Source organism: Oncorhynchus mykiss, chromosome 16 (genome assembly GCF_057628025.1).
Source record: "Oncorhynchus mykiss isolate SJ-2025 chromosome 16, ASM5762802v1, whole genome shotgun sequence".
NCBI classification, from domain to species: domain Eukaryota; kingdom Metazoa; phylum Chordata; class Actinopteri; order Salmoniformes; family Salmonidae; genus Oncorhynchus; species Oncorhynchus mykiss.
In genome coordinates, this window is record NC_143037.1 from 66,789,139 (window position 1) to 66,814,497 (window position 25,359).

The following is a 25,359-nucleotide window of genomic DNA, read 5'->3' on the forward strand; positions in this document are numbered from 1 at the left end:
GGAAAACAGATTGCATACCTGAGAGAATACTATAGACATCAAGAAAGTCAGTCAGTTGATTATTGACAAGTTGTTCCAACACTTTTGATAAACAGGGCAAAATATAAATTGGCCTATAACAATTAGGATCAGCTTGATCGCCCCTTTAAATAAAGGATGCACTGTGGCTGCCTTCCAAGCAATGGGAACCTCCCCAGAGAGGAGAAACAGGTTCAAAAGGTCAGAGATAGGCTTGGAGGTGATAGGGGCAGCTTCTTATGGCTAGGGGTTCCACCTCGACAACATTCCGCAGAAAAGGCAGAGAGCGAAATTAAAAAATATTTTTTTGAAATATGTAACTTTCATAAATTCACAAGTGCAATACACCAATTTAAAGATACACTTCTTGTTAATCTACCCATCATGACTGTTTTCAAAAAAGCTTTACAGCGAAAGCACAACATATGATTATGTTAGGTCAGAGCCTAGTCACAAAAACACACACAGCCATTTTCCAGCCAAAGAGAGGTGTCACAAAAAGCAGAAATAGAGATCAAATTAATCACTAACATTTGATGATCTTCATCAGATGGCACTCATAGGACTTCACGTTACACAATACATGTATGTTTTGTTCGATAAAGTTAATATTTATATCCCAAAATCTCAGTTTACATTAGTGCTTTATGGTCAGTAATGTTGTGCCTCGAAAACATCCGGCGAATTTCCAGAGAGCCACATCAATTTACAGAAATACTCATAATAAACTTTGGTAAAAGATACAACTATTATGCACAGAATCATAGATATACTTCTCCTTAATGCAACCGCTGTGTCAGATTTCAAAAAAGCTTTACGGAAAAGAAAAACCATGCTATAATCTGAGTACAGCGCTCCAACACAAAAACAAGCCATGCAGATATCCGCCATGTTGTGAAGTCAGTAAAAGTCAGAAATAGCATTATAAATATTCACTTACCTTTGATGCTCTTCATCAGAATGCACTCCCAGGAATCCCAGTTCCACAATAAATGTTTGTTTTGTTCGATAAAGTCCATAATTTATGTCCAAATACCTCCTTTTGTAAGCACGTTTGGTAAGCAAATCCAAACTCATGAGGCGCGGGCAAGTCCAGGCGAAAGTTCAGACGAAAAGTTCAAAAAGTTATATTACAGTTCGTAGAAACATGTATTGAATCAATCTTTAGGATGTTTCTAACATAAATCTTCAATAATGTTCCAACCGGAGAATTCCTTTGTCTTTAGAATTGCAATGGAACGCAGGTCACTCTCACATGTGTGCTAGTGATCAGCTCATGCCACTCTGCCAGACCCCTGACTCAATCAGCTCTCATTCCCCCCTCCTTCACAGTAGAAGCCGCAAACAATGTTCTAAAGACTGGTGACATATATTGGAAGCCTTAGGAAGTGCAATATGACCCCATAGACACTGTATATTCGATAGGCAATGAGTTGAAAAACTACAAACCTCAGATTTCCCACTTGCTGGTTGGATTTTTCTCAGGTTTTCGCCTGCCATATGAGTTCTGTTATACTCACAGACATCATTCAAACAGTTTTAGAAACGTCAGAGTGTTTTCTATAGATATTAGCTTCTGGGCCTGTGTAGCAGGAGGTTTACTCTGGGCACGCTTTTCATCCGAACGTGAAAATGTTGCCCCTATCCCAAACAGGTTTAGGTCTTGCACACATCGCTAAGGAGAGAGGGCTCACAGTCGTCCGGAACAGCTGGCGCTCTCATGCATGCTTCAATGTTGATTGCCTCGAAGCAAGAATAAAAGGCATTTAGCCTGTCTGGTAGGCTCGCGTCATTGGGCAGCTCGCGGCTGAGTTTCCCTTTGTAGTCCGTAATGGTTTGCAAACCCTGCCACATCCAACGAGCATGGATTCAATCTTAGTCCTGTACTGACGCTTTGCCTGTTTGATGCTTCGACATGGTGTGATACACCATCCAAAGTGTAATTTATAACTTCACCTTGCTCAAAGAGATATTCAATGTCTGTTTTGTTTTTTTGCCCATCTACCAATAGGTCCCCTTTTTTGCGAGGCATTTGAAAACCTCCCTTGTCTCTGAGGTTGAATCTATTTGAAATTCACAGCTCAACTGCAGGACCTGACAGATAATTGTATGTATTGGATACAGACATGAGGCAGTCATTCAAAAATCATGTTAAACAATATTTCACATAGTGAGTCTGTGTGACTTCGTAAGCACATTTTACTCCTGAACGTATTTAGGCTTGCCATAACAAATGGGTTGAATACTTATTAAGTTAGGACATTTCAGTTTTAAATATTTGGAAAAATGTCTACAAACATAATTTCACTAACATTATAGGGTATGTGTGTAGGCCAGTGACACAATCTAATTTGAATCAAAAAAGTCAACGACTGTAATTTATTGGTTAGAGTTTGGACACACCTACTCATTCAAGGGTTTTTCTTTGTTTTTTTACATTGTAGAATGATAGTGAAGACATCAAAACTATTAAAAAACACACATGGAATCATGTAGTAACCAAAAGTGTTAGCAACAAATAGCTTTGCACACTCTTGCTATTCTCTGAACCAACTTCACCTGTAATGCTTTTCCAACAGACTCAAAAGAGTTCCCACATTTCCTGAGCACTTGTTGGCTGCTTTTGCTTCACTCTGCAGTGCAACTCATCCCAAACCATCTCAAATGGGTTGCGGTCGGGGGATTGTGGAGGCCAGGTCATCTGATGCAGCACTCATCACTCTCTTTCTTGGTCAGATATCCCTTACACAGCCTGGAAGTGTGCTGGGTCCTGTTGGAAAATGAATGATAGCCCCACTAAGCGCAAACCAGATGATGTGGCGTATTTCTGCAGAATGCTGGTTAAGTGTGCCTTGAATTCTAAATAAATCAGTGTCACCAGCAAAGCACCATCACACCTCCTCCTTCATGCTTCACGGTTGGAACCACACATGCGGAGATCATCCGTTCACCTACTCTGCATCTCACAAGGACATGGCGGTTGGAACCAATAATCTCCAATTTGGACTCCATTGCATGTGTTTCTTGGCCCAAGCAAGTCTCTTCTTATTATTGGTGTCCTTCAGTATTGGTTTCTTTGCAGCAATTCGACCATGAAGGCCTGATTCATGCAGTCTCCTCTGAACAGTTGATGTTTAGATGTGTTACTTGAACTCTGAAGCATTTATTTGGGCTGATATTCCTGAGTCTGGTAACTAACATACCCTCTGCATTAGAGGTAAATCTGTGGAAAGGAAGGTCCTCATTCTGGTCCTCATGAGAGACAGTTTCATCATAGTGCATGATGGGTATTGCGACTGCACTCAAAGAAACTTTCCAAGTTTTTGAAATGTTCCACATTGACTGACCTTCATGTCTTAAAGTAATGGACTTTGGTTTCTCTTTGCTTATTTGAGATGTTCTTGCCATAATATGGAAAGAAATTCCACAAATTAACAAGGTACACCTGTTAATTGATATGCATTCCAGGTGACTACCTCATGAAGTTGGTTGAGGGAACACCAAGTGTGTGCAAAGCTGTCAAGGCAAAGGGTGGCTACTTTCAAGAAACTCAAACTTAAAATATATTTTGATTAGTTTAAAATTGTTTTGGTTACTACATGATTCTAAATGTTTTTTCATCATTTTTAATTATTCAACAAATGTAGAAAATAGTACAAATAAAGTAATACCCTGGAATGAGTAGGTGTCCAAATTTGACTGGTACTGTATATAAAATACTATACTAATAATACAATGGGCTAATCTCAAATGAATACTCCTTGCCACCTTTCAAAACCCATTGGTCTCACCCCTCTGACTTTCTCCTCCAATGGGTTTTGAGGAGGCGAGGAGAGAGGACACAATGAGTTGCAAATGAGTCTCCCAAAATTAGACATTTTTTGTCCATGCTATGGAGACAGTTTATTTTAAAATCAGAAGACTGTATGCTTGCAAGATTATGTACTAGTGACTAGCTGTTGAGACAAGGATGTGCACACACTTGAGTCACCTGTACTGTACCATTCATATTCAAAGAACTGCACCTGTGTGAATGCAGAAGATTTTACTCAGCAAAAGAGTTAACATGCTCTTAACAAATACTAAATCAGTGACACAGCATCTCTTTGAAATTGGATGATAAACAAAGCCCCTGTTTAATGTGATTCCCAAATCAGAAAATACAATACTCTCAAAAACCAATCATGTACGTGGTACAGTAGTCATTACAGACATCTTGCACAAACGATTCATTGAATGAACTATAAAATACTGAAATGTATGTTACATCAACCAAGATATAACAAAGGAGTACAAATAAATCAGTTTAATACAATGCAGATTGAGAAAAGGGAACATTTTACAGAATTTACAGATGTTTTAAATTAATAATCTCAGAACATTAGGTAAGACTATTTGATTTGGAAGCTATGTGTGAGGGAAAACAAACAAAAAAAGTTGAATTAAAACCAGTTCTGACTGCTAGATACAAATACTGCCATTACTAAGTGAAAAGAAAAACAATAACAGATTATGGCTGTAGAACAGTTTTAGCTTAAAAGTTGGACAGAATTCCAACACTTCAGAGATTAAGGTTTCCTTCCATCTCTCCATGAAGATTACACTGATCTAGGCTGTGTGGGTCAAAGATATACAGAGGACTCATCTTTGTATCTGTGCAATTATAGCGTTTGTGACAGCAAAGGCAGCACGATTGAGGCAATCTCCATTTTTAAGTAGTCAAATTTATGATGACCCAGTTGGACATTACTCCATCAGAGTCACCAGGAGGGATCAGCCAATGAGGTTAAGTCCCACCCAGTTGATTACATTAAAATGGTGGAAGCCCTCAATGGTGCCGCCCATGCAAATACAGCCTTTTGGCCACTAGAGGCCTCTATCATTCTCTATGGGATGGGTAGGTGGAAACAATCTGGCTGAGCACTTGCTTTCATCAACCCATTTGTCAGATTAGTGATCAACTCTAGAAAGGTAAGGAGAAAAACAGATGGATGGAAAGGTTGCATCTCAATAGTCAAAAAATACCTATTTTCCTCATCCCCTTTATCTGCATTGATATGAAATAACTGGACAGGTGAGAGCAAATTTCTAAATGGCATCCTCCACATTCCCTCACCAGCGCTGTGTTTACATGTCAGTTCAGATAAAGGAAAGGAGATGAAGAGAAGAAGCAATGTTAAAGGATTGAGATGCACCAATAAAGTATTCAAACAGAGCCATAACTTAATGTTAACCTGATGGTCTTACAAGGTCATTCATGTCAAACTATGGCTCCCAAAATGCACTGCATACAGACGGGTCCTAGGTGTGGGTGGTGACACACCAGAAACGGTGGAGTTTTGCCGCTTTCAAAGCAACTCGGAAACTCTGACATTTCCGACTTGGAAACTCATTTAAAAAAAATTGCTCAGCTTCCCCACTTGGAAAATATCAGAATCAACCAATAGGAAGCTCTACGCAAAATAAAAAAACGTATGTACATTTTAACTCAAGAGGTTCGGAGTTTCCGAGTTGTCTTAAAAACAATTTCTAAACACTTCATGTCTTGACATTTTAACTTCAACTGAAATGTTCATATTTTTCTCAAATGGATTGGATTCCCCTCGGGTCTTCAGTCATGATGAAGCGCTGTGTAAAATATTATCCACACCACCTGGAAAGAGAGAGGGTTAGCCATGGATAAAGGACATTTTCACATATAGTATCAGAAACTGATACAGATTGAGAGACTTTTGGCTATTTTCAGTTCTTGTGAAAACAGTGTTTTTGTTCAATTCTCAGAACCATATCAGGGTACTGAATCCATGCTCAAAGAATGTATGTTGTTGTGCAGGTTCTTTTTTACATCACTGCAATATCCAATTGAACTCTTAATAGATCACATATCAGGCTTTTACTTCAATCAGATGGGGGCGGCAGGTAGCCTAGTGGTTAGAGCATTGGACAAGTAAACCGAAAGGTTGCAAGATTGAATTCCTGAGCTGACATGGTGAAAATATGTTGTTCTGCCCCTGAACAAGGCAGTTAACTCACTGTTCCTAGACCGCCATTGAAAATAAGAATTTGTTCTTAACTGACTTGCCTAGTTAAATAAAGGTTAAACTTTTTAAAATAAAATATGTGTTAGTGCTACTGCTAACCAGGAACAAAATACAAAATCATAGGAGTCACAACTATCGTTAAATGCCGACAACCTAGCGAACGTTTGATTAATCTTGAGGAAGAAGTCACTGAGGGGTGAAGCTAATGGCTACTCAAAGACCAGTGGGTTTGACGGATTAGTATTTGCATTAATCTTGACTGTAACAAAGGCCACAACAACTTCCGGGCTTTGTCTTCACAATGTCAATGTAGCTAGCTAAAATACAAAATCATAGGAGTCACAACTATCATTGGCACTTGAGACAGGGAAATCAGATCCCTCAGCCATGTCCGCAGACTAAACAATCTCTCTATGACCAGGGTTGGTGACCACTGACCACAAAATAAATACTACCTGGAACATTACTTCCACAGAGGTTAAACAAATGTGTGCGTACCAGGAATAATGCAAAGGATGTCATGAAGCCTTCTTTGGTGAGTTCCCACGTTCCTCCATATTCCTCCTCGTCCACCTGCTGAAAGCTGCTGAAGTACACATACAGGACCCCCGCGTTGATGACACAGAATCTGGAGGACGAGAGGGTAGTGTTAGACAGAGATGGTGCCGTCGTTGTTATTGAAGTTAAGGAACAGTTGTTATAGTGGTTTGGGAAAAAACAGGAAGGGAACAAGGGAGAGGGAATCTATACACAAAGATGTTACTGTTGTAAAATAAATGATTAACACTGCAAGAGGTAGTTGTTTTAAGGGGATGTATCGTAGAGAGATGCATCGAACCAGTGTACTCCTGGCCCTGCAGTCCACAATGAGTGCAAAAGGAAAGTAGGCGTTATGATACTTACATGGCTATTCCTAGGAAGCCTTTTAGTGGTGCAACACCCCATATCACGCCAAGGATGAGAGCAATAATCTGTCGAATCCAGTAGATCACATCTAAAAACTCATCCTGGAGAGTAAGCAGAAGAAAATGATAAAAATAAGTGAGTTGTTTCAAAGAGGAGCAAGTAATGTCATAGTCACATTTATAAAGTATTCTATATTCATCCACTGGCAAGTTTCCCCTGCAGACAGTATCCAGAAATTTACACAAATTCATGTATGAGCGTAGTGTAAACAGTGGTACGTTTGAGAGCTGCTGTGCTAAATGCCGACAACATAGCGAACGTTTGATTAATCTTGAAGAAGTCACTGAGGGGTGAAGCTAATGGCTACTCAAAGACCAGTGGGTTTGACGGATTAGTATTTGCATTAATCTTGACTGTAACAAAGGCCACGGCAACTCCCGGGCCCCATCTTCACAATGTCAATGTAGCTAGCTAAAATACACAATCATAGGAGTCACAACTATCGTTGGCACTTGAGACAGGGAAATCAGATCCCTCAACCATGTCCCCAACCTAAATAGCTAACGTTAGCCTACCCCGACGTTACCCGATCCTGATTCCTGGTGACAGCCAGCTAGCGCCGTTAGCATGCTGGTTAAAGTTAGCTGTCTGGCCAATCAAGTGAGGGCCCAATATGAAAACGCTAAATATCCAGCTTTGTTAAAAATATACATGAAAAACAACAATATCTTTATAATCAGATGAGCTAAACCAACCTTCTCTTCCCATACAGCGGTACTATTTAAGACTTTGCTCCATGTGGACTGCTTTACACCCCCATTGGCGAGATGAACTTCTTCTTTTCTCTTTGAACCGTTCGTCATTCTCTGCTGTTACCCCCTTGCTCTGCAGACGTTAAATTAAGCTCCGCGTGCAACACACCTTACAATAATGTTATTATTATACGGTTTCCGTCGTCTATTTCAATCGATTATTATTGTCAAATGTTTACAAAGGGCTAAAGGAACCACCGCACTGCTAACCCAACAGACTTCATGCGCAGGAAGGACTTGACCCGAAATTAGCCTGTCGGTAAGAGCCAATAAGAAAATGCTACGTTCACCCAACGGACAAGTTTCACACAAAAATAAAAGACAGCGCCCTCTGGAGGTGGAGTCATGCTATTGCCTCTTTATTTTTGTCTTTTTGGTTTTGTTGTTCGGCTCCTCTGGCCTTTCAAATGATAGAGCTGTGTTCTAATCATAGATGCAGAGCAGTATTTTCAGTGTCTTTGAGTATGGCTGATGTAGATTATGGGATGGAGGGTGTCCTTTCTTCAATGTGGAAGTCTTTGGAATAGTCTTTGGAATAGATACTTAAATGTAACTCACAATGTATCACTATTGTAGCAATTGATGGGTAAAAATGCTTGAAGTAGTCTCTCTAGACATCCAGGTCCAGAACCATTTTCAAAAGTTCTGGCTTGCCTAGGGTCGGGTTTACAAGACAATGATCTGGCAGACTCACTAAACTGAGAACATCCCTGGTCATTCCTACTGCCTCTGATCTGGAGGACTCACTAAACAGAGAACATCCCTGGTCATTCCTACTGCCTCTGATCTGGAGGACTCACTAAACAGAGAACATCCCTGGTCATCCCTACTGCCTCTGATCTGGCAGACTCACTAAACAGAGAACATCCCTGGTCATCCCTACTGCCTCTGATCTGGCAGACTCACTAAACAGAGAACATCCCTGGTCATCCCTACTGCCTCTGATCTGGAGGACTCACTAAACAGAGAACATCCCTGGTCATTCCTACTGCCTCTGATCTGGAGGACTCACTAAACAGAGAACATCCCTGGTCATCCCTACTGCCTCTGATCTGGCAGACTCACTAAACAGAGAACATCGCTGGTCATCCCTACTGCCTCTGATCTGGCAGACTTACTAAACAGAGAACATCCCTGGTCATCCCTACTGCCTCTGATCTGGCAGACTCACTAAACAGAGAACATCCCTGGTCATCCCTACTGCCTCTGATCTGGCAGACTCACTAAACAGAGAACATCCCTGGTCATCCCTACTGCCTCTGATCTGGAGGACTCACTAAACAGAGAACATCCCTGGTCATCCCTACTGCCTCTGATCTGGCAGACTCACTAAACAGAGAACATCCCTGGTCATCCCTACTGCCTCTGATCTGGTGGACTCACTAAACAGAGAACATCCCTGGTCATCCCTACTGCCTCTGATCTGGTGGACTCACTAAACAGAGAACATCCCTGGCCATCCCTACTGCCTCTGATCTGGCAGACTCACTAAACAGAGAACATCCCTGGTCATTCCTACTGCCTCTGATCTGGTGGACTCACTAAACAGAGAACATTCCTGGTCATCCCTACTGCCTCTGATTTGGAGGACTCACTAAACAGAGAACATCCCTGGTCATCCCTACTGCCTCTGATCTGGCAGACTCACTAAACAGAGAACATCCCTGGTCATCCCTACTGCCTCTGATCTGGAGGACTCACTAAACAGAGAACATCCCTGGTCATCCCTACTGCCTCTGATCTGGAGGACTCACTAAACAGAGGACATCCCTGGTCATCCCTACTGCCTCTGATCTGGCAGACTCACTAAACAGAGAAAATCCCTGGTCATCCCTACTGCCTCTGATCTGGCAGACTCACTAAACAGAGAACATCCCTGGTCATCCCTACTGCCTCTGATCTGGCAGACTCACTAAACACACATGCTTTGTTTGTAAATCATGTCTGAATGTTGGAGTGTGCCCGTGGCTTTCCGGAAATAAAAAAATAAAAAACAGAAAATGGTACCATCTGGTTTTAAATGATTTATAGTATTATTTTGATACTGAAGTATATTTTAAACCAAATACTTGTATACATTTACTCAAGTACAATTTTACTGGGTGACTTTTACTTTTACTTGAGTCATTTTCTATTAAGGTATCTTTACTGTTACTCAAGTATGATAGTTGGGTACTTTTTCCACCACTGGTCTGTGGTTACAGGGCAAAGACATATTTGCCATAAAGGTCCAGACCTCACATACCTTAGACAGTTCTGCATCCAACCTCCAAAGTGAACTGCTACATAGACTGCAGACATCCTACTACAACCACCACTGATGTAGTGGGGCACAATACAACGTTAGAGGGAAACTAGTGTGACCAATTTGGTATCAAACTTGGGTTGTTTGAAGGACTTGAGCCTGTGTTAGCCCATTGAGCTTAACCCTAGATATTAAGTTTGGTGAGAGGAGCTACCATTAGTAAACTCTTGTTCTCCACGTCTTTGCATGAACCCCAGCAGCCGATCTAGTATGTAACCTGTGCGGTATGTGTAAATACAGACTCAGACTGTGTTAGTCCACCATCAGGCTCTGGGAGCAGACTCGAGTCCTGCCGGTCTAAGGCAACGTGTTACTCCACTACACCACCTGCACTACACTACACAGCACTGTACCACCCGTGAAACAGCTGCACAACACTACAGATGCACAACACTACACAGCACTGTACCACTTGTGAACCAACTGAACAAAACACTACACAGCACTGTACCACCTGTGCATAAAGGTCAAGACTAGGAAGGAGGCAGATTACAAATGTCATAGTCTCTAAGGTTGAGTGTAAGCCTTGAAGGCTTCGTTACAAGAACAACATGGATGAACGGTCTCAATCAATTCACTAGGGAATCTGAGATTGTGTGCTTTTCCTTTGCAGAATCTTGATAAAGTAAAGTAGGGCTTAAATACATCCCTAGAAAAATGATCAGCCATTTGATCACCTGGACCTTACTGTGCTACAGATTTTCTAGCCCATCCGCCACATTGAAAGTGATGTGTGCATGAGTTCACGTGCAACTGGAAATATTGTCTGATGTGTCCGATAACCGTGAGGCTGTGGTGGCATGATCAGAGCTGTTTCGCATTCACACCTCATGAGACATAATAACAGAAAAGTACCTAGGCTAAAAACCTAGGGTATGAAAACACATTAGGCCTAACTCAGTACAGCAGTGGAGGCTGCTGAGGGGAGGACGGCTCATAATAATGGCTGGAACAGAGCAAATGGAATGGCATCAAACCACGTGTTTGATGTATTTGATACCATTCCACCAAAACCGCTCCAGCCATTACCATGAGCCAGTCCTCCCCATTTAAGGTGCCACCAACCTCCTGTGGCATAGAGGTATAGACTAGCCTATACCAACTGAAAGGAAAGCCTTTAACATGAGTAATTTAGACTACCATATTGAAGGGTGAAGTTCACTTTTCTTTATTATGAAACCTCTCTCTCTCTCTCTCTCTCTCTAAATTCAAGACGATCTGAGGTGTTAGAGGTCGGTAGTGACGTTTTGTACCACGTGCCTGTCTCTATGCTGACTACGTGCGTCGTATTTCCCTCTCCACACGCCTCCAGAAGCTGTGAGAGCCATTCGAAATAAACAAGAACGACGGGGGCCATTGTGTCACTAGCCCAAGTGGCCAGTATCACGTTTATCACCATTCGAGGAAGAGAGGGGTACCACCCTACCTAAGTTGGCATCAACAAAGCCCCAAATCTCACATTATTTATTTATTTTGTTACATATGCTTACGTTTATTTTTTTGACTTTTTCCACAATCTGAACTCCACCTCTATCAAATAAGGTAAGGTTTCTGTGAATTTACTCTTAAAAACGAGTTTTTACCTTTTCAAAGTTGTGCGAGCGTTACCTTTATGGTGCTAATGTTAGCCAGCTGCATGTCGCTCGCATAAAATGGCGACAGCAAGGGGCGAGTAGTTTTTGGAGGCTTGTCTCTTCCCCTGTTCTGAATTGGTTACAATATTACAAAGATGTATGTAGCCAGCCTATTAACTTATCGCTCACTCCGCAATTGAGCGGAAGAACAACACGCGCCAGTTTTGTTACAATGTAGCAATTAATTTTCCTGACTGTCTCAATGACGAGATGTAATTTACAGGCTTTCCTCTTAAAAATCACTCTCCCAATTTTAATTAATCACAGTTTTCCCAGTTCACTAATGTAGTTAGTTATCATAACAACTTGCTTTACGTTGACGCACTCTAGGCGTTATGGGTTATGTAGAATATGGTTTTATTGTAATCAGTCCATCATATTGCATCCTCGTGCACGATTTTGAGGAAGATGGGCTATGAAAGTTTAACTTCAAGATATCTAGATGTCATAAAATCGTTTGACCATCGCAGTTTAGTACGCTGTTATGCAATTTGTTATCTACAATTATTGTAGTAGAAGACTAAATATACTATATTTTTCCCATTCTAGATATTACAGAAATTGTCTGCATAGTTTTCAAATGTATTTGGATGATAAATGTTTTCAGAATATAGTTTTCACGATTCTGTCTCTTCATATTTACATTCATATCTCGACTAATGTACTGTGTATGTCTGCTAGCCTAGGCTATATGAATGTATGCACGCAGCAGCAGTAGCTGTTTAGGTTACTCCCACCACATGTCAACATTGCCATGCTCTCTGTGCATGGCACATATTAGTTCAACGCTGTTCCCAAAAGGCTAATGTGTGTCTGATGTCCACATGATAAAACAGCCATAGAGCTCTAACTCTAATCCAGCTATCTATTCATCAGCCATGTCACAGTTTTCACCCCTGACATACCAGGTAGACTAGTCATTTATGATTTGAAGGGGTGGGTTCAGTGTTTCAGATGTGATTCATTAAATTATTTATTAATGGTTTGTTGGTGCATGTGCATTTAGTCAGCAACTGTTTTTTGTGTTGAATTGATTGCCTGAGGTCATGGTGGTGTGCCTATCTCCCTGATCACGCACGCGCACACACACACACCCTCCCTTTCTCTCTTTGTGGCACAGTCTGCCAGGCCTGGTGTTGGCACAAAGGCTTGATTGTATATGGACAGTAATTCAATATAGCATAGGTTGCATTATAATGATTATAATAACTGACTCTGTTACCATCAGATTTGAAAAGTGTCCCCAATTGCTCCATTGTTATTGTGAGATGTAGGCCATACAGAATAATTTAGCTGATGCATGCACGTGGTAGTTTAAACAAACCCTTATTTGTTTATAAATAAAAACATACAACTATTTGCCTGTATTTCTTCAACATGTCTGGCAAGGGTAGCAGTTAAACATTTTCTTGCCCATCCTCATTTTTCAAATTAAACTTGGACTATTTTCTGTTTTGGCCTGCGTTCGTTTATCCACTGTTCAACTTTTATTCTCCACAAAACCCCACTAAGGCTGTCTGCTGTAAGACCCCTTTTTCTATAGGAGGAGAGGATTGGAAGTGAGAGGAGAAAGGAGAGGAAGAGAGCGTGTGTGTGCCTGTGTCCAGAGCCAGCAGGTTTAGGTCAACAGTAACCGGCAGAGCACTGCCTGGCTAACAGCCTGTGATGTCAGCCATTTTAGGTTGGCCAGCACAGAGCATGGTGGTGCTCCGCCATTTTTCTCTCCCTACCCTCTTAACAATCCAGCATTAAAGCCTGCACTGCCAGTGGCCACAGCAACGCAGGCTTTCGCAACCTTTTTGCAGCCGTTTGCGCTCCCTGACTTGAACACAGCCCAATTGGGATTCAGCAGCAGCTGAACTGTGACAATGTGTAGAGACAGTGTCATTAGGGTTTTGTTTCTGTTGCCAAAAGTGAAGAACAAATGATACAGCCAGAATGAAGGGAAACCTCAGAGACAAACATACGCAAGCCTCTGCTGTGGTGCCAGAGGAGGAAAAGGAGGAGGAGGTGGTGATGGAAGGAGAGATTACTACCACATACTCCTGGTTTAGAGGGAGCTGAGGAGGATGTAGAAGGGTAACTGTAGGGGTAGTATGGTGGGAGTATGGATATTTTAAAGAGGTAGAGGATCTCAGGGAAACAACAAAGAGAACTGTCCGCAGTGCTCCCAGCTTGTCTCTCAGTAACGGTGGGCAGTGACCCAGGCGTCTGTCTGTACAGAGTGTGAGCAGGAAAGGAAAGGACGCCATTCGCCCCAGCCAATAGCGTGCGCTGGCGAGGGCGACCACACCTAGAAGACATGCACACCGCGTGAGTGAGGCACTGAAATAGGAGCAGGGCATGGACTCTCCAGTCACCACTCACAGGAGTGTGTGGAAAAAACAAGCCCACTAGAGCCAGGACCTGGAAGGCATTTGAGGTGTGTTTGTTTGTGTGTGAGCTTGTGGGTGGATGCACGAGTGAGTGAAATGACGAGAGTGGGAGGGAACGGGGGGGGGGGGGGCAGTTGCCATGGGGACAGTAGCATACCAGTGGCACTGCCGACCTGTCTCTTGGCCGAACTTATTCAGAAAGGGATTGGGTCAGAGAGAAAGAGGGGACATAAAAAGGGGGAGAGAGGAAGAAGGGGGAGGTGGTGAGGAGGCAGGCAAACATGGGGCGGCTAGGGGATATGGGAGAGTCTCTCTGACACAGAGAGGACAGACAGATGGATACTGTCACGTGGACAGACAGGCATACAGCAGGGATGAGGGACGGGAGCCATAGTCAGGGATGTCATGCTGGCTGGGATGGCGTACGCACCCGGCCGGCTACGCTCATAGAATATTTGGAGCGTTGGTCTCTAGTGTGTGGGGGCCTAATATTGGCCTATACACTGAGAGTATAGAAGCAAGTCCAGGGTATGATAGAGCGACGGGTGGGCATGTGAGTTTGAGCGCTCTACCTCTGATAGATTATTTGAGTGTCAGGACAATAAACACATTCTGTCTGTGGGTCACAGTGAGTATTGTCCGCCTGTGTCGTGTGGGAAAATGGCTGCCCTACTGCCTCGGTAAACAAGCCTCACGCACAGGCATGCAGACAAGCACACTCCCCCGTGCTCACACATACCCCGCATGCTCACACACAGGCACACTGATGTGCGCACGCAAGCACCCACACTGACACACAATCAAGCTTCATGGTAAGTCTTGCTGTGCTCATGGAAAAACATTTCTGACCCATATTTTAGTTTTCAGCGGATCTCCCATATTAAGTCAACAGGGCTTGTCTGAGATCTGCTGAGATCGAGAGGAGAGGTTCACCAGTGTTGTACTGATACGTGTATCTATTCAATTCCTGTGAAGCAGGTTCTTTGTTCATGTAATCTCTGTGAAATGTTCCTCTTGGACATACTTGGTGTAAATACTGCTTAACAAAAGTCTACCTGGAGAATAAGCTCTCCTCCCAGGTGTGTGTTGTTGTGTGAGCCTACAGTAGTCAAGTTAACCTAACGGTGGTGCTCCAAGGTGTTAATGGGGGGTTACACACACAGTTTGTGATCTTGTGTCTTTTAACTGCTCGTTGTAGCCAGTCGGGGGCTGGTGTGTGGTACTCGGCACAAAGGCACACACACGCACATATCATGCACATTCAGAAAAACACATGTGCAGACACACTGCAGCCCAACTCTCAGGTTGTGTCCACTGGCTGACGAGCTTGCAGCGGAACATTCCAGTCTTCGCAGCCGAGGAGGGGGAGGAGAAATGACTTGATGTGATTGTAGTGCGAAGAGAGGCAGAGGGAGCAAGAGAGCGGGGGTTGGGTGGATGGGGGGGTGGTATTGGGGCAGAAAATTCCTGGCTGAAACACCTAACTGCTTCCTCCGAGACCGTTAACACCCCCCCCCCCCCCCCCTCGCTTCTCCACTCTCACCCCAACCCTTCTGCCCATCCCCCACCAACCTCTTTCCCCCCCTCTCTCACCATCAGGCCCACGTGATGGATGGCAGGGCCTGCCCACCCCCCCACAAGCCTTTGTGTTGGTCATGTGACTTGGCCGCCTTGGCAAAGCTGTGCCCCCTGATGCAGAACTGAATGGCAGGGGAGAGGGAGTGGCGGGTTGAAGAGAGAGAGAGAGGGAGGGGGGCAGAATAGCCAAAACGGAGGGCAGTTACTCCCTCTGGGGGGGATCGCGTTCCCCCCACAGTGGCAAAGGCCTGCTCTGCCTGTTAACCACTCGTACACCAGACACCAGTGTAGAGGAAAAGTATGATGCTTTGGAGAAGACCGGAAAGTCTTTTCAATCCGGTTTACAGTTAACACAAAGTTTGAGGCATAACAAACATAAGATATTGCTGTTGGTGAATATGTTACGGAAGGGACTGGTCATTGGCTTGCTGCGTAATATAGAAGACTCACGGTAGCAACAAAAGATTAAACATTGTTTTCAGATTGGCATTTGCAATATCGTCTTCAGTGATTGTGTATTTTCAACACATGACCCACTCTCTTTATTGAACAAGACTCCCCCATTGATAGAATCTATACAGACGCGCTGATTAGTAAGTTACGCCAAACTTTTTCTCCATAACTCCATTTAAACACCATGTCCTATTCGCAAAACATCCGCCACCTCAGTCCTCCAAAAGCCACTGCACCTTTAAGAGATTTGAAACTCTACACCCCTACACCATTTAGTCCATAGCTCAGAGGCTCACTGGAACTTTGGTCGGCAGTTTGGGTCCAGTCAGTTGGGACTAGAAAATAACACGTTGCTCTTCGGCGCCATCAGGAGGGAAACACAACAGGTCTTAGACCAGTGTGTAGGGCCCACTTCATCTTACTATGGTTTCTGCTCCACCCTGTGTGTGGATGCAGGGAACTTGGATTAGGGCGTAAGATGACGCTGACCTAATTTGCACAGTGGACATGTCTGCCATGTGGCAGAGGTGAGAGACAGAGGTGTGTAAGCTCCTTATAAGGTAGGGGGATTCATTGTGTTCATGGAGGAGGCTTTGGGTTGAAGGACTGGTAGTGTGTGTGTGGTGCCGTTGGGAGTAATTGCCCTAGAGCTGTCCTCCAGTATTTCACCAATGCATCTTGGGAGGGAGGAAGTGAGGGGAAGGAAGGGAGAAGTCGCACACCTAACAGGAAGCTACGCCATTTTGTTGTTGTTGGGGAGGGTAGTTATAACATAGGAAAAGTCTGGATAGTGTAGAGATTGAATCTGTGTGTGCCATTGGCCCGCCTAATACGAATCCCACCTTTCCCCAAATGAAGGCTACCAAAATCCTGTGGAGTGAATGTCCCGCTACAGATTTGAAAATATTCACTAATGTTTTCTTTGGTGGTGTGAATTGTTTGGCCAGCCTATGAGTGTGGATCTGTCATGCGCTGTGCTGCGTCTGTCCAGAGTGGGTTGTGTTCCCTCTGAGGGTGTACTGTGTATGAAGCTGGGGAAGTTAAAGGCGTGGAGGAGAGGGGGTGGCCTGGGATAGCTCTCTAAAAAAACGTTTTTTACAGAAGAGTGAGACACTAGGAGGGGAGCCGAGAGAAACACCCAATATAGGCCAATAAAACACAGCCTTGAGTTACTTGGCTTGTGAGTTGAGTTTTTAAAGGAGCAGACTGTATTTATTGACAAAGACACAACACTGAAAATGATAGAACATTGTACCAAAATTCAAGACGTCTTTAAACCACATTTCATATCAGAGCATGTTGGCCTTTCCTTTGTCTGTATCAAATGAATTTCATTACGTAGTGTAATATTCTTCTGGGACTCAGTATAACAATGATTGACCTCTTACAGTATGTGTATAGTATACAGTATAGTTTCATAATGATGACTTGAAGCTTAATTATGTTTGTTTTTTCTCTCCATCTTGTTTTCAGCGCAAACACACTGAGACGTGAGCAAACCCAACTCATGGTCATGTTTCCCCATACTCCCCTCCCCATGGCTGGTCCATAGTCAGGGCCCCAACTGAACTACAAGCTGACTGCTGTACTCCTTGGCCGGCTACCACAACCCCCCCTCCCTTCCCCATACCATCCGCTCCAACCATGGCCAGCAAGAGGAAATCCACCATACCCTGCATGATCCCCCATAAGACCATGCACCTCCGGGAGGAGCTGGAGCAGGACTCATTCCTGTCAGACCCTCTCTCCCTCCTCCGACAGGCCCGGGAACAGGGCTACCCCTCTATGGGTGCGAGCGGTAACGGGCAGAGCCCCCGGGAGCAATCCCCAGGCAAATCCTCCAGGCCTGAGGGGGGCAATGATGTCAAAGATGGGTGTGGCACCTACACTTGCAGGCCGTGTAACTTTGAGACCCAGGACCTAAACCTGTTCCTGGACCACGTCTACAGTGGCCACCCGGACTTCAGAGCTGACCCCAGCTTCCAGTGCGTGGACTGTGGGGTGTCAGCGGCCAAGTTTGAGGGCTTGGCCCTGCACAATGCCCAGGTCCACCCCAGCACAGTGTGCACCACCCTGCAGCTGAGGAGGAGGGACAGGAGGGTGGTGGTGGAGCAGAGTCTGGTGACAGGGTCAGAGGCCGGGAGGGACACCGAGATCACCATCACAAAGACCCCCATCATGAGGATGATGAAAGGGAAGTCAGAGTCCAAGAGGTTTGTGGTGTCCCATTCCTCTCCTGATGAACCCTCCTCAGACCCCCTCCCCATCTCTAAGTCCAAGGAGATGGAGAGAAAAGAGACCCCCACAGTGACGGTTACCCACGTTCCAACCATAGTGCACAACGGGACAGCCACCAAGGTCACGCTCCCCTCTGCTATCCAGATAGTGAACGGCTCGGGGACTCTGCCCATGCTCAAAACTGCCATCACACAGGTACTTTGTGCATTTCATCTTTTCTGTGTTTCAAGTCTTGGTCAGTCCACTACGGCAAATTACAATTGGTGCTCAATTAACTTCATTGAATTACATTGCCAGAATGTGTACAAGTTTCCTCGGGGAGTTGAATGCATTTCATATCAGACAGTGGACAATAACATTTGTTTTTTTTCTATTCTCTGAACCAGGTGGTGTCAGTGGTCCAGAACAGGAACGTCTACCATCAGACAGCTCCCATTACAGTGTCCGCTGCTCTCTCCTCCTCCACGTCCTCCTCATCCACCTCCTCCAAGAACATGCCCAAGGTACAAACATTGATTTACTTCCTGTCATTTTACCAAGAGGCCTGCAGCTCTTAACCTACCAATTTGTGTCTGGTGATTGACTAGTGTCAATCCAGCTTTATGAAGATGTGCTAGGCAGTTCAAGTGTAGTTAGTGTATGTACACATTATTACATGGTATTTACCATGGAAATACATGGGTTTCAGTGCTCTTTGAGCTGTCAGTGTAAATCTTCTCCTAGTTTATGTGAAGTAGTGTAAATCTTCTCCTAGTTTATGTGAAGTAGTGTAAATCTTCTCCTAGTTTATGTGAAGTAGTGTAAATCTTCTCCTAGTTCATGTGAAGTAGTGTAAATCTTCTCCTAGTTTATGTGAAGTAGTGTAAATCTTCTCCTAGTTCATGTGAAGTAGTGTAAATCTTCTCCTAGTTTATGTGAAGTAGTGTAAATCTTCTCCTAGTTTATGTGAAGTAGTGTAAATCTTCTCCTAGTTTATGTGAAGTAGTGTAAATCTTCTCCTAGTTTATGTGAAGTAGTGTAAATCTTCTCCTAGTTTATGTGAAGTAGTGTAAATCTTCTCCTAGTTCATGTGAAGTAGTGTAAATCTTCTCCTAGTTTATGTGAAGTAGTGTAAATCTTCTCCTAGTTTATGTGAAGTAGTGTAAATCTTCTCCTAGTTCATGTGAAGTAGTGTAAATCTTCTCCTAGTTTATGTGAAGTAGTGTAAATCTTCTCCTAGTTTATGTGAAGTAGTGTAAATCTTCTCCTAGTTCATGTGAAGTAGTGTAAATCTTCTCCTAGTTCATGTGAAGTAGTGTAAATCTTCTCCTAGTTCATGTGAAGTAGTGTAAATCTTCTCCTAGTTTATGTGAAGTAGTGTAAATCTTCTCCTAGTTTATGTGAAGTAGTGTAAATCTTCTCCTAGTTTATGTGAAGTAGTGTAAATCTTCTCCTAGTTCATGTGAAGTAGTGTAAATCTTCTCCTAGTTCATGTGAAGTAGTGTAAATCTTCTCCTAGTTCATGTGAAGTAGTGTAAATCTTCTCCTAGTTTATGTGAAGTAGTGTAAATCTTCTCCTAGTTCATGTGAAGTAGTGTAAATCTTCTCCTAGTTTATGTGAAGTAGTGTAAATCTTCTCCTAGTTTATGTGAAGTAGTGTAAATCTTCTCCTAGTTCATGTGAAGTAGTGTAAATCTTCTCCTAGTTCATGTGAAGTAGTGTAAATCTTCTCCTAGTTCATGTGAAGTAGTGTAAATCTTCTCCTAGTTTATGTGAAGTAGTGTAAATCTTCTCCTAGTTCATGTGAAGTAGTGTAAATCTTCTCCTAGTTTATGTGAAGTAGTGTAAATCTTCTCCTAGTTCATGTGAAGTAGTGTAAATCTTCTCCTAGTTCATGTGAAGTAGTGTAAATCTTCTCCTAGTTTATGTGAAGTAGTGTAAATCTTCTCCTAGTTCATGTGAAGTAGTGTAAATCTTCTCCTAGTTCATGTGAAGTAGTGTAAATCTTCTCCTAGTTTATGTGAAGTAGTGTAAATCTTCTCCTAGTTCATGTGAAGTAGTGTAAATCTTCTCCTAGTTTATGTGAAGTAGTGTAAATCTTCTCCTAGTTCATGTGAAGTAGTGTAAATCTTCTCCTAGTTTATGTGAAGTAGTGTAAATCTTCTCCTAGTTCATGTGAAGTAGTGTAAATCTTCTCCTAGTTCATGTGAAGTAGTGTAAATCTTCTCCTAGTTTATGTGAAGTAGTGTAAATCTTCTCCTAGTTTATGTGAAGTAGTGTACATCTTCTCCTAGTTTATGTGAAGTAGTGTACATCTTCTCCTAGTTCATGTGAAGTAGTGTAAATCTTCTCCTAGTTCATGTGAAGTAGTGTAAATCTTCTCCTAGTTTATGTGAAGTAGTGTAAATCTTCTCCTAGTTCATGTGAAGTAGTGTAAATTCAATGTAATTCCAATGTTGGTACTACATGAAATATATATTCTACCTTCTGTGGTGCAGGTGATGATCCCTCTGAGCAGCATCCCAACCTACAGCGCCTCTATGGACTCTTCCTCCTTCCTCAAGACGTCCTTCAGTAAGTTCCCCTATCCCACCAAGGCAGAGCTCTGCTACCTCACCGTGGTCACCAAGTTCCCAGAGGAGCAGATCAACATCTGGTTCACCGCCCAGAGACTGAAGCAGGGCATCAGCTGGTCTCCAGAGGAGATAGAGGAGGCCAGGAAGAAGATGTTCAACACCATCATACAGACAGCTCCCCCTAGCACCCAGTACCAGCCATTGAGCCAGACCCACCACAGTCCAGCCCAGCACACCATCAGGGTCCTGCCTGCCTCTCTGGGGCCTACAGGGATCCCTCACATCCTCCAGGGCTCTCTGGTGGGTCAGGGAGGGGTGATTGTCACCCAGCCCATGATGGCCAACAGCATCCAGGTCAACAGTGCCCCCATGGCCCTGGCGGTAACACCCAAGCACCAGGCTGCAGCCCGCCCTATGATGCAGGCCCGGCCTGCTGCCGCCCTAGTGGCCGATAAGGGGATCAGCATGGTGGTGGAGAGCAGTAGTATTGGAAACATCATCATCAGTAGCCGTAGTAGTAATAGTGGAGGGAGTACTAGTAGTATCAGTAGTACTAGTAATAGTAGAAATGGTGCAGGGAGTAGTATTAGTAGTACTAGTAATGGTGGAGGGAGTACTAGTAGTAACATCAGTAGTAGCCGTAGTAGTTACAATAGCAGTAGTTTCAGCAGCCATGCTAGTGTTATTAACCTTAGCTTTGGCAACAACAGGGGGAACAGCATTTATAGCAATGGAAAAGTCATCAATGCCAATGGTAAAATCAACCATGCTATTGCTAATCTCAGTGGGAAAAGCAACAGCAATGCTATCAGCATGGTTAAAAGCAGCAGCACTGACAGTAGGTGCAACAGCAGCAGTACTATTGCTAAAATGATAAGTGAAAGTCAAGTAACCGCTGATATTAAAAGCACCATGGACAACAAACCCAACAGCAGCAAAGATACTAACAGCAGCAGCTTGAGCAACAAGAAAACAATCACCACAACCAGTGGCCCCACAGCCACAACTACCCCTACTGCCACCACCACCAGTAACCCCACCACCACCAGTAACCCCACCTCCACCAAAACAGAGGCAGCATCTTCCCCCTCCACCAAACCTTCCTCCTCATCTTCTCCGGCGCAGAGCGGGAGCACAGACGCCAGTGGAACCCCCAGCTCCAGAACGCTCCCCAACACCTTCCTGGACCCCGGCTTCTACAAGAGCAAGAAGACCGTGGAGCAACTGAGTGCGCTCAAAGAGAGCTTCACCAACAACCAGTTCCCCAACCAGGAAGAGGTGGACCGTCTCATCTCCTTCACCAGCCTGACCGTGCGCGAGGTCCGTAAGTGGTTCAGTGACCGCCGCTACCACTTCCGCAACCTCAAGGGGGGGCGTTCGAGCACGGGCGGTCAGGGGGGTGCTAGCGCAACGACCACACCCGGGTCAGCTAGCGCAACGACCACACCCGGGACGCCCCGTGGTAACAGTGCTACCCCCATGGACCTCTCGGACACTGCCACTCCCAGTGAGAATACTAAAACCTCCCAGCAGGGGTTGGCAGCCCTCAGCCCCCCTCCCTCACAGACACCCACCTCCCCCACCACCCCGTCCAGACGGCCACCCAGACCCCCCTCCCCAGACTTCACAGCCATCCGCTACAAAGAGAGGGACCCTCAGCAGGTGAGTGGTGGTGTGACTGTGATGATTGACTTTGCACACAGCCTCATTTTTCCCCCATAAGATGATCATTTTTTAAAAATGTTATTATAGTTGAAGTATCCCTTATCCCTAGTGTCTATTTACTGCCAATCAAATTGCTCACTGGGACAGGAGAAACCTATGCTCGTCTACCCTACACTAATCTCTTCTCTACCCCACTAGGTGAGGGCGCTAGAGGCCAGCTTCAGCCAGGACCCTGACCCACCTGGAGAGGAGGTGGACCGCCTCCGGGCCGAGACCAAAATGACCCGTAGAGAGATCCACGGCTGGTTCGCTGAACGCAGGAAGAGAGTCGCTGCTGAGAAGAAGAAAGAGGAGTTGGAGAGGGCGGAGCAAGCGGATGAGATGGAAGCAGGGGGAGGGGAGGAGGGAGTTAAGAGTAAGGATGATGTCGGGGTGAAGAAAGAGGAGGATGGTTCAGGCTCCGAGCTGAAGGTGAACCCCATTAAGATCAACTTGAAGATGCTCAAAGTGACTGAGTCAGATGGCAAACTGGAGTCTGAGGGAGGGCATGCAGACAGCCCCACCATGCCTAACCTGTCTCCCTCCACAGACCCAACATCAACCCCCACCCTTACCCCTGCTCCATCCACAATTCCAAGTCTAACCCCAAAGCCATCTCCATCACCTAAACCCTCCCCCTCTACAGCACCATCTTCCACCCCTGCCCTCAAGCCCTCCGCGTCCCCCAAACCCTCCCCTATCCGGGGTAAGAAGACGTTAGAGCAGCTCCACCTCCTGAAGCAGGTGTTTGTCCGGACCCAGTGGCCCAGCGCAGCCCAGTATGACGAGCTGATCTCTTCCACAGGGCTGCCCAGGCCTGAGGTAGTGCGTTGGTTTGGGGACTGTCGCTACGTGCAGAAGAACGGCCAGCTTAAGTGGCTGGAGGCCTACCAGACTATGGTCCTGAAGGAGGACTTCCAGAGGGGAGACACTCAGATGCTCAAGGCCCATCTGGAGGCCCACGGGAGTCTGGAGGAAGAACAGGTAGGACTATAAATTATCTGGGATAAATAGTTTTTCTTTTAATCTTCATATTCTGAAGTACCCTTGCACGAGCTGCTCATAGGAGAGGATCCTGTTTCTGTAGCTTGAGGCACAAGTACATCACCCTGGACAGGATGCTAGTCTATCGCAGGGCCTTGCCCCAATTTATCTCCTTAATGCTGTGTGCCAAGCAGACTCCTCAGGTCCCATTTTTAGTCTTTGGGATGACTCTGCCGAGGATCGAACTTCCAAACTCAGGGAGGATACTATAACCACAAGGCCACTGAGTTGGTTCAAGTTGCATGTAGTAACACCAAGAAATGATCATCATTAAATGACATAGCATTTGTGCACCTGGATGTAGTGTGTCTATACTATCATGTTGCCTGTCAGTAGTCATTAGTAAGACTCTGTCCTCTCCAGGTGTTGGAGCTGGCCCAGGCTAGTGGGCTGACCGAAGAGCTGGTACGACGCTGGTTCTCTACCCAGGCTCCTATACTGCTGCAGGGGAAGGACAGTGCTGTTGCAGCCACAGAGGAGACACCCGTGGCAGGGGGAATAACACACAACCCAGCACCCATGGTGGAAGGATCGTCAGAGCCGGTTCAAGGTGAGGAGAAGATGGAACAGTCGGTGTGTGGAGGAGTGAAAGATGAGAGAAGCGTGGACCCCAAGGCTGTGAATCCTGAGAAAGGTAGTGTTTTTCTTCGTATATGCATTCAGAATGTTGGCACGTGACACTGTCATAAAGTAGCACTACAAACCAGGTTTATTTATTGTATTTCTTTTTTCCTTTCTGTCACAGGAACAGACTGAGGGGCCTTTGTCTAGATGGGGGTTTCCCAAACCCCTCCCCAAGTGCACGTTTTGGTTTTTGCCCTAGCACTACACAGCTGATTCAAATAATCAAAGCTTGGCGAGTTGGTTGTTTCCATCAGCTATGTAGCGCTAGGGCAAAAAACCAAAACGTGTGCACCCAGGAGTCCCCCGAGGACCGAGTTTGGGAGACCCTGGTCTCGGGGTAACCCAGAGAGACAATGCAGGTGGTCTTGTGAGTGCATGACAGCAGATGTGATTGTAACTGGATCACTAGAAATGGACCCTGAACTCCCCACCCACACAACCACCCCTTTTACTGGGGATGGACATTGAATCCCCAGCCCTCCGCTATGCTGAAGATGGCCTCCTGCCTGCTTTCCATTTTTCATACACCCCCACATCCTCTAATCTGCCATTTTCTTCAAAACAAGTTCCAGTTGAGACTCAAGTGCAGGATTTGCTGAGGAAGGGGGGTGTTTCTCTCCCCCATCCTCTCCTGCAAATGGAGGGAGAGGAGAAAAGGGGAGAGGTGTGGTTGGGATTTTGACTCCAGCAGACGTGAGGTGTTTAAAAATAAAATCAATCTAAATCTGACTGAACAGATGTCGACCAATCCAATCCTCCAGTGGGAGGATCACTGGTGTGAGGGAGGGGAAGAGACTGACTATATACAAGAGGTTTTTGGTACTGGGGTAGGAGAAATTGCACAGGTTTTTTTTTTTTAAAGGAGACTTGAGGTGAATATTAGATGTGTCCTTGTTTTAACATCAAGTGCTTCTGTTCTGTATGTCATGGATCTTTTTCTTAAACTGTAACATCTTGACTGACTGTAAAAGTTCCAACATACTTAGGCCTGTTGTATACTTTTTACAGATATTTGCAGAATAAACAATGTAACAAATTGGTTTCCTGTCACTTATTTTCAAAGTCAATGATT

At 44.6% G+C, this 25,359-nt stretch overlaps 2 protein-coding genes across 3 annotated transcripts; one reads left to right on the plus strand and one right to left on the minus strand.

Moving 5' to 3' along the window:
- Window positions 1-4,130: 4,130 nt before the first annotated feature.
- On the minus strand, window positions 4,131-8,087 carry rab5if (RAB5 interacting factor). The gene is made up of 4 exons (XM_021566915.3): window positions 7,721-8,087; window positions 6,963-7,066; window positions 6,558-6,687; window positions 4,131-5,671 (listed from the first exon to the last, which is right to left on the minus strand). Exons 1-4 carry the CDS (start codon window positions 7,826-7,828, stop codon window positions 5,630-5,632), a joined length of 384 nt encoding a protein of 127 aa, XP_021422590.1. The 5' UTR covers window positions 7,829-8,087; the 3' UTR covers window positions 4,131-5,629.
- Window positions 8,088-11,307: 3,220 nt separating this feature from the next.
- zhx3b (zinc fingers and homeoboxes 3b) lies at window positions 11,308-25,323 on the plus strand. Of its 2 annotated transcripts, none has more exons than XM_021566916.3 (7): window positions 11,308-11,624; window positions 17,596-18,555; window positions 18,747-18,863; window positions 20,838-22,577; window positions 22,779-23,603; window positions 24,027-24,297; window positions 24,409-25,323. In XM_021566916.3, exons 2-7 carry the CDS (start codon window positions 17,767-17,769, stop codon window positions 24,417-24,419), a joined length of 3,753 nt encoding a protein of 1,250 aa, XP_021422591.3. In that variant the 5' UTR covers window positions 11,308-11,624; window positions 17,596-17,766; the 3' UTR covers window positions 24,420-25,323. The 2 variants fall into 2 exon arrangements, with proteins under 2 accessions (XP_021422591.3, XP_021422592.3); XM_021566917.3 differs by having other exon boundaries at window positions 24,027-24,213.
- Window positions 25,324-25,359: the final 36 nt, after the last annotated feature.